Here is a 9744-nt window from a genome sequence, read left to right on the forward strand (position 1 = left end):
ACAACGTCTTCTCTTGGGACCCTCCTCTTCAGTACAAGCTGAGAAACGCCTACCGTCTCATCTCCTTGGCCATCAGCAACCGGTGTCATGTGTAAAAGGTACACATGAGATCACATCACGTGATTGTACCCGTATTGCAAATATCTCGAAAACACAGAATAAAGCATGTTTACACAATAACCAATCTCCACCCCCAAATGGGCTGTAAGTAAACTACATGTACCAATATTGTCACAATTTCTTTTAAACCTTCATAATTTCTATTACAGTTTATAAGGTATGTATGGATGATTACATAGGCTACTTTTTTCTCCATACACCGGTAAAACGCACAGTATTTTAGACCGCCCCCACGAGCTTCTGCAACATAAGTGACTCACAGACTCAGAAGTAGGTTTAAAATCAACTTGTTCAACATGCAGCTGTTTCAGATTATTGGAGTCTCAGTGCTTGGCCTGTTTTTGTTCGGTAAGTAATGTATTAATGTTCCATCGAATAATAACATCTGATTTTGGAATTATCTAAAATTGCGAGTTATGAGTCTGTTTAGCGCCTGTACTAAGCCTTTCTTTTTGGGAAAACAAGCCGACACACTGTAATCAATTTGGGATGGAAAAAATGACTGCGAATGTTTTACTTTGACGATGTTTTTCTCAGTTTAAATGTTCTTTGGATTTTCTCATCTCAAGCTGATTTTCAATCACAAAATCAGCAGTTCTCCGTTTATAATATATCTCATCTCGCGGTATGAGCTACAATCATTCTTTTCAAACAAACGTTATCAATTCTATCTAAGAGTAGGCAGAAATGAATCTTCTCTGTCGATTGCTTGTTAATATTTCGTTCTTTTTAATACCTTTTTAATACAAAGCTCTCCAAACTATTTCAGACCTTATCGCAATTTCAAATATGGCACATTAGTTGTGAACTAATTTTCATCTTTCGTAAACAACAAACACCTACAGAATACCATATGATGTTGGCTTTTTCATTCCTTTTTTATTACTTTCCCCGGCCGTGACCGACATACATATGATGATGGATGACCTCAGTGTCAGTTGACAGTACGCTACACCCTAAGACCGGGAGCGGGTGGGTAGAGGGTGACGAATGCCCCGCATTGCCGCATCATGCACAAAGCAATGTTAGCGCTGCGATATGATTGCAAAGCCTGTGTTGCAGCATTTGCCGTCGTCCGTATTTCTTATACGTGTTTCCCGTGCCCCGCCTGAACCAGTCAAATAGTGGGCGAGCAAAAAAAATAGAATCATAACAATGATATTTAAAAAAAAGTTATTTTCACTAATTGTGTAGCAATTCTAATTGTAAAGTTAAGATTACTTGGAAATATTCTTTAACTTTAAATCATTATATATCATTGATGGTGTTCTAGTCGCTTTGATTCGGAAACATTACTTGATGATGTAGATGAAGAAAGATCAGCCTGATCTGGATTTTTCAAGGGAAAGAGTATGCATGTCAGGGCATAAATCTCCAAAAAGTATAATGGGAAAACGTTTTTCATTTCTCGTTGAAATGAACTTTAGGGACGGGTGGGAGATTAGAACTCGGAAACTATGGACTGTTTTAAAATCGCTTTATGGAACCGGCCCTGTCGTTTTGCCTGTATACCACTGTCAAGTGTTGGCTAAGATAGCATTAGATTGATTAATACAAATACACTAATAGATGTCAGAAGCCGACAAAACGTTCACCCTGCGCTGAAGCACACTTATTGAGTACAGTCTTAATGCACCCTATTCGTATATTTTAAAACCGTCTCTGATAAAGCGTAAGGTTACTCTCAATTGTGATAAAATCAGAGCGTTAACTATATTTTTAAGTATATACTTTACTTATCTGTTCAGAGCAAATCAATACATTGTAACACTGCACATAGGGGTACAGAAAAATATGGGTTTGGTGTGTAGTAACACGAAACGTTGTTCATCCCTTACAAGCGATTGGCTCTCTGCAGCTCTCCCGTTGCTCCTTGAACAAGCTTGTTTGTGTATTTGTTGTTTAACAAGATACTGAGCAATAATCCAGCTTGATGGTGATGATCTGTAAATAATCGAGTCTGGACCAGACAATCCAGTGCTCTGCATCATAAGCACCCATCTTCGCAATTTGGGTACGATGACATCTGTCAACCATTTCAGCGAGCCGGACCACCCGTTCCCGTTAGTCGCCTCTTACGACAAGCATGGCTTGTTAAAGACAAATTTTAACCCGGATCTTCACGGGTGTTTAACGCCGCATACAGCCACATTCAAGCTATATGGCGGCTGTCTATGTAAAAGACCGAATCAGCACCAAGACATTCCTTTTATTACGACAATCATGGGTTGCTGAAGACCAATTCTAACCCGGAAATTCACGGGTATATCTTGAACAAGTGTTTAACTTGGTTTACCATCCACAATTCTTTAACAGTTCTAACTAAACGTTTTGGTACAACTTATACTGAAACAATAGACAATACTACAACCCAATACTACAAAGACACCGATATTATCTGAGAAGAGTAGTGTCCCATAGCCATTTTGGATCCGCTTCGTCAAACATTAGATTCGTCATTCTTTACTTCCAGGGGTTGTCAACAACACGCCCGGATTCACATGCGTTATTTTCGAGTTCCACGGGGCTATAAATATTGTTGTCCAAACATACCCACTTAGCTACGCTCGTTGCATTCCGATAATAAAAGCATTGGGCCTACTTTTATGTGGTCGGGTATAGTTTGGTCTTGAAGTGGGGTGATTCATACATGAGTTCCATTACTCAGATCTTCTGATAACATCGGAATTTCAATTGTATTGGTAAAAGAGATGTCTGTTCTTGAAGCAGAGGGGCGGTTGGGTAGCCTAGTGGTTAAAGCGCTTCTCGTCTCGAGGAAGACCCGGGTTCGATTCCCCACTTGGGTTCAATGTGTGAAGCCCATTTCTGGTGCCCCCCACTGTGATATTGCTGGAATATTGCTAAAGGTGGCGTAAAACTAAACTCCCTCACTCTTGGAGAAGAAAGTTCTTATTGTGCATTCATGGAATCGGGAATGTGTTAACCTTCTCCAGGTATACTGCGCAAAGCTGGTGTCAGCTAAATCAAGTTCATATTATGTCTCGTCAGCAAACTCGACAGAGACTTCTATATCGTGTTTTGGGCGTGTGTCTGGAACACAGGGTTGGGTGAATTTCGGGTATTTGTATGGATGTCTGAGAGACTGGGTTGACTTGGTGCCTGGGATATTGTGTTTAATAACGGTCTGGAAGGTAATGTTGATTCTCTGGTGTGTAGAGTTCACTGACTGGCTAGTATTATGTTTAAGTGGTTAAAGCGTTCGCTCTTCACGCCGAAGACCCGGGTTTGATTACCCACATGAGTACAATGTGTGAAGCCCATTTCTAGTGTCCCCCGACGTGATATTGCTGAAATACTTCTAATGGCGGCGTAAAACTAAACTCGCTCACTGTAAGTGTAACAGATTGTTTCGAATCAAGTATGATGTACTTTCAGTTACCAGGACAGAGGCTGATAACCACTGCGAGGCCAGCGATGACAAGATAAGCGCTTGTACTAAGATTTTTGTCGGTGTCAATACTAAGGCGAAAAATGCCACAGCCTGTCTGAAGGATGAAATAAAGGGGAGCTGTATGTAAGTACTTGGCGTTTATGCTTTTCCATAGTTATACCTGAATTTAATTTTCTCAATACCAGCTTAGTTCGCATGTGTTAAATCCACCTCTACATTCAACTCTTCGATTAGCCTTAACACATTAATACATATGTAGGTATGATTAATGACGCTCCAATATTGTGAAGTGATGTATCTAACAGGTCCACTGACGAAACAGCAAGTGCGGTTACAGATCACAACTTCATAATTACCGCGTTCTTTATAAATAATGTAAATACATTTGCTAAATTCAGAATCACTGGCGGTATGCGTGTGCAGCTGCATGCATTCCCTTTTACATGATTCACCGTTGTCATTCAGATTTCTTTCATGTGTATGCAGCTGCATGCATTCCCCGTTAAATGATACACCTTTGTCAATCAGATTTCTTTCATGTGTGTGCATCTGCATGCATTCCCTTTTACATGATTCACCGTTGTCATTCAGATTTCTTTCATGTGTGTGCAGCTGCATGCGCTTGCATTCCCCGTTAAATGATTCACCATTGTCATTCAGATTTCTTTCATGTGTGTGCAGCTGCATGCGCTTGCATTCCCCGTTAAATGATTCACCGTTGTCATTCAGATTTCTTTCATGTGTGTGCAGCTGCATGCATTCCCCTTTACATGAATCACCGTTGTCATTCAGATTTCTTTCATGTGTGTGCAGCTGCATGCATTCCCCTTTACATGATTCACCGTTGTCATTCAGATTTCTTTCATGTGTGTGCAGCTGCATGCATTCCCCGTTAAATGATTCACCGTTGTCAATCAGATTTCTTTCATGTGTGTGCATCTGCATGCATTCCCTTTTACATGATTCACCGTTGTCATTCAGATTTCTTTCATGTGTGTGCAGCTGCATGCGCTTGCATTCCCCGTTAAATGATTCACCATTGTCATTCAGATTTCTTTCATGTGTGTGCAGCTGCATGCGCTTGCATTCCCCGTTAAATGATTCACCATTGTCATTCAGATTTCTTTCATATGTGTGCATCTGCATGCATTCCCCTTTACATGATTCACCATTGTCATTCAGATTTCTTTCATGTGTGTGCAGCTGCATGCATTCCCTTTTACATGATTCACCGTTGTCATTCAGATTTCTTTCATGTGTATGCAGCTGCATGGGCTTGCATTCCCCGTTAAATGATTCACCTTTGTCAATCAGATTTCTTTCATGTGTGTGCAGCTGCATGCATTCCCCTTTACATGATTCACCGTTGTCATTCAGATTTCATGTGCAGCTGCATGCAATCCCTTTACAAGATTCACCATTGTCATTCAGATTTCTTTCATGTGTGTGCAGCTGCATGTCCTTTACATGATTCACCGTTGTCATTCAGATTTCTTTCATGTGTATTGCAGCTGCATGCGCTTGCATTCCCCGTTAAATGATTCACCATTGTCATTCAGATTTCTTTCATGTGTGTTGCATGCGCTTGCATTCCCCGTTAAATGATTCACCATTGTCATTCAGATTTCTTTCATATGTGTGCAGCTTTGCATGCATTCCCTTTAAATGATTCACCATTGTCATTCAGATTTCTTTCATATGTGTGCAGCTGCATGCATTCCCTTTACATGATTCACCGTTGTCATTCAGATTTCTTTCATGTGTGTGCATCTGCATGCATTCCCGTTTTACATGATTCACCGTTGTGCAGCTTCAAATTTCGTTAAATGTCATATTCAGCTTGCATGTGTGTGCGGCTTGCATTCCCGTTAAATGATTCACCATTGTCATTCAGATTTCTTTCATGTGTGCATCTGCATGCATTCCCTTTACATGATTCACTTTTGTCATTCATGCATTCCCTTTACATGATTTCGTTGTCATTCAAATTTCTTGCAGCTGCAGCTGCATGGGGCTTGCATTCCTTTTAAATGATTCACCGTTGTCATTCAGATTTCTTTTCATGTGCAGCTGCATGCATTCCCTTTGCAATCCCTTTACATGATTCACCGTTGTCATTCAGATTTCTTTCATGTATGTGCAGCTGCATGCGCTTGCATTCCCGTTAAATGATTCACCATTGTCATTCAGATTTCGTTTCATGTGTGTGCAGCTGCATGCGCTTGCATTCCCCGTTAAATGATTCACCATTGTCATTCAGATTTCTTTCATGTGTGTGCAGCTGCATGCGCTTGCATTCCCCGTTAAATGATTCACCATTGTCATTCAGATTTCGTTCATGTGTGTGCATCTGCATGTATTCTCATTTACATGATTCCCCGTTGTCATTCAGATTTCTTTCATGTGTGTGCATCTGCATGTATACCCCGTTAAACGATTCACCATTGTCATTCAGATCTTACAAATTGTTCAAGACTTGCGTCGACATTGGAAAAGATGCATCGAAAAATGCGGAATGCAAGACAAAGATTTCCGAGAAACTGAGTAAGTGTCTTCCCTATGTTTGCTTCGATTATGTGTGTAACAATTCAGTGTATCAACAAGCAGTTTATCGCTTTCGATTTTAATTAGACTGTTGTCGGAATACTTCACCCAGCAGAAAATGGGTACCCGGCGGGATACGTCATGTCCTATTAAACTTCTAGCGTCTTACAGGCAGCTTGGGGCATCTGGGGTAATAACAATAATCAGCGCCGGTGTACAACTAGACAGAAGGATACTAGTCGCTATACAAATCCATTATTATGTTTATACTTCACTATATCTCATTGATTATTTTGTTTATATTAATGATACCGTCATTTTTGTAAAGCTCCAGTCTCGCGGGAACATTGCTTAGTAGAGTATGACTTGACCCTGAGCTGATTGACTACATCTTCATCTGTTTCAGAGGCTGAAGGGATCGGTTGCACTTTTGACGAGGTGGTTTCTGCAGTCATGTGTGGTAAGATATACCACAGTGAATGAGTTTATAAATTTAGAACTGATAATGACACGAAGTAGCTTTTATCAGCATAAATCCCCAACATGGGAAGGGCTTGTATGTTTGTTTAACCCCGTACACAGCAATATTCCAGCTATACGTCGGCGGTAAAGGCAATCCGGAGACATCGGTATCGATCATCGAGCCACAACGTTAACACAATAAACGAAAACCATTCCACGAAAAAGGACAAATTGGCTCTGTAACGGTATGTGAAAAGCGAAAACGAAAGATCCGCAATTAGGAAGCAAAGGTGTTCCCTGGGTCGCGAAAGCGACACGAAGTTTTTGCGTCACAGTCGCGACCAAGAGCGGTTTGTTTGTGTAGATACGATAATGTAAATGGTTCAATGATGACTTGATGTGTGTGGTATAGATGCAGAAGCTGTCACACCAGAGCTCTGGGCACTTTCCTTGTGACCAAAACGTCTGGGTTCGATTTCTGTCATGTGTGCCCCCGCCGTGAGATTGCTGAAATATTGCTGAAAGCGACGTAAACCCATACTCACTCACTCACTTTACTAGCAAGGCTCGTAAATCAATGTAGAAACAAGCACGGACAACTCAAACATTGTTCAAACAATCTAAACCAGTTTATCAAATGACAACAAAATATAATAAGTTTCAAATTTTCAGTACAAGTTTCAATACAGCGTCTTAGATCGTAATGAATGGTTCAGGAACGACGGTTTTGTGTTAGAATAGAAAAGATAGAATTCTGTGGAAATGATGTTAGGCAAATTGGCAATACAGCGTCTTAGATCGTAACGAATGGTTCAGGAAAGACGGTTTTGTTTTAGAATAGAAAAGATAGAATTCTGTGGAAACGATGTTAGGCAAATTGGCAATACAGCGTCTTAGATCGTAACGAATGGTTCAGGAAAGACGGCTTTGTTTTAGAATGGAAAAGATAGATTCTGTGGAAATTGATGTTTCAGTTTTTGGTCTCTTCTTTCTTTGTTCCAGGTGGATCGACTGTCACCTTCAACCTGGCTTTGTTTGTGTGCACAGCACTTCTGGCTATCATCAAGTTCTAGAGCTAGGTTTGTTCTTCTCCATTCGTATACAGATAATGAATGTTTGATGTTAGAGGAGATGAATGTATACTCTGCAAGGAGGGGTATTTTGCTGAATATAAAACAATGCCCTGCAATGAAAGTAAGAGATTCTTGTGGCAAGCACATATCCGAAGGTATCAAGCTTCCCAGCTTAACATTGAGACTGGTCACTGGTCATGGAGGTCAGCACGTGCACGGTGTGGCACGAGCGGTATGACAATTGTCACTCAGACGTGGTTGTGAGCAGAGGCATATTGTTTTCTATCAACCAAACGCTCAAAGAGACTTCTTTAAACACATTATTCATTTAAGAAGCGACAGTATTGCTCTCGCTACGTTTGAAAACCTTTCCATGCCCTAGGCAGGTTGGGGTGTGGTGGGGTAGCCTCGTGGTTAAAGCGTTCGCTCGTCACGCCGAAGACCCTGGTTCGATTCCCCACATGGGTACAATGTGTGAAGCCCATTTCTGGTGTCCCTCGTCGTGATATTGCAGGAATATTGCTAAAAGCGGCGTAAACCTAAACTTACTCATCTAGGCATGTTGCAGGTTGTCGCACGTCAGAATATTACTGCCCAAAACGCTGTAGGTTCTTCACTGTGACACCAGCAGGTTATGGTCCCGATACCAACATACACATAATCTGGATAACCAGGGGAAACAATTCCAACCCAGAACAGATTACTCTGAAGAATGACATCAAGAAATCAGTTGCAAACTGCCGCTTAGATAAGGAACAGGTTGTAACAGGCAAATCCTGTGAGAATACATGCCCCCCGTCGATGCGGCATCGTCTGCACAGATGGCGTTTGCGTGCACGACCTCCACGTGCCATCCCACGACGTACTGAACGTCATATGAATCATAGACGTCAATGTTGTTGGGGACGTCAGCACTGCACGTCATGACCCTGACAAATCGGGTTCACTCTCGAATTCCATGACGGAAGGAATCAGATTTGGAGACAAGCTAGTGAACGTTTAATGACGTTAACGTCGCTACAGCGTTTTCGTTTTGGCGCTGGATCCATAATGGTATTGGTTTTATCACATTTCTGGCTGATCTGCGAAGATTGCTAAAGGCAGAGTTTAAATAAACTCACTCACTCACTCACATTTTAAAAGAATGCCGGTCTTGTTGCAGGTCGTAATCACCCAAAGGTCAACAATGAAGAAATCTTTCGATCCGCTATCATCATCAGATTGACACCAGTGACCATTTAGATGACCATCGGACCAATGACCTCATCAGTCTGAAAACAGAAAAAACGCCACCACGCACATTCCATGTACTGATGTAAACTGTACGAAAATGAAGTGATTTGAAGATACTTCAGGCAATTTGAAACTCCCGATTATTAAACACATATTGTCCTTGGTCACTGAAACCTGTGTTCGTAATGACAAAATTTCGACCTCTTTCTGTAGCTACGTTAGTAGTATAACTGTTAGTGATGATTTATGTATTATGCGCATGCGCACATGACGTTAGTATTAGCTTACAGGAGGACTTTGTACCACAGTCTAGCACTCTTTCCCAGTCGTTTACAGAGCCTACTTCCATGAAGCGTCTCTACAATGTTTTACTGATGGACCGCCAGCACGAGTCTCGTTCCTCGTTATCAGCACGATTTGACGGAGTGTGTTTGTAGTTGCTGGGTTGTCTTTGAAGCAATTCACCACTCCTGATCTTAAATTGCTGATGACTATCAATTTCTGTTCAAATTAACCGCTTCGTGATAATCAAAACTTAGATTTAACAGATTAGGCTTACGTTATGAATAGAGTGCCATTAAGCACTCATCGTGAATTCTCTTTGTAGGACTTTTACCATTGACTGTTAACTTTTGTAATAACATTTATACATTCTATTGCTTGTTAAGAAATAAAAGAATATATTTATCTTTGAAACAGTCATGTTTGTTTTTACTCTTTCCATCCAACTGACAAAAAGGACCATTTTATGCAAATACCATGTTTATATTTTTTAATATTGTAGCACTTAACTTGTTTGAGTGACATTTAGAAGTTGGTGTGATGAACAACGAGGAGTTCTATGGATATACAACTTCTTTAATATAATATGAGCGACGTTTCGGTGTAGCTACTAACACT

At 40.8% G+C, this 9744-nt stretch overlaps 2 protein-coding genes across 5 annotated transcripts; one reads left to right on the top strand and one right to left on the bottom strand.

The window, feature by feature from the left end:
* The first annotated feature begins 352 nt into the window (after positions 1-352).
* On the top strand, positions 353-9540 carry LOC124291140. The gene is made up of 6 exons (XM_046728056.1): positions 353-468; positions 3517-3655; positions 5988-6076; positions 6483-6536; positions 7541-7617; positions 8774-9540. The coding sequence occupies exons 1-5, from the start codon at positions 417-419 to the stop codon at positions 7609-7611; spliced, it is 405 nt and encodes a 134-aa protein (XP_046584012.1). The 5' UTR covers positions 353-416; the 3' UTR covers positions 7612-7617; positions 8774-9540.
* Positions 3662-5981, bottom strand: LOC124291139 (putative uncharacterized protein DDB_G0286901). 4 transcript variants are annotated; one of them, XM_046728054.1, is made up of 2 exons: positions 5735-5981; positions 3662-4662 (listed from the first exon to the last, which is right to left on the bottom strand). In XM_046728054.1, exons 1-2 carry the CDS (start codon positions 5886-5888, stop codon positions 3719-3721), a joined length of 1098 nt encoding a protein of 365 aa, XP_046584010.1. In that variant the 5' UTR covers positions 5889-5981; the 3' UTR covers positions 3662-3718. The 4 variants fall into 4 exon arrangements, with proteins under 4 accessions (XP_046584010.1, XP_046584009.1, XP_046584008.1 ...); XM_046728053.1 differs by lacking the exon at positions 5735-5981 and adding an exon at positions 5198-5310 and having other exon boundaries at positions 3662-4887; XM_046728052.1 differs by lacking the exon at positions 5735-5981 and adding an exon at positions 4945-5007 and having other exon boundaries at positions 3662-4890.
* Positions 9541-9744: the final 204 nt, after the last annotated feature.

Source organism: Haliotis rubra, unplaced genomic scaffold (genome assembly GCF_003918875.1).
Source record: "Haliotis rubra isolate DU_JTF1 unplaced genomic scaffold, ASM391887v1 Scf483, whole genome shotgun sequence".
In the NCBI taxonomy this organism is placed as follows: domain Eukaryota; kingdom Metazoa; phylum Mollusca; class Gastropoda; order Lepetellida; family Haliotidae; genus Haliotis; species Haliotis rubra.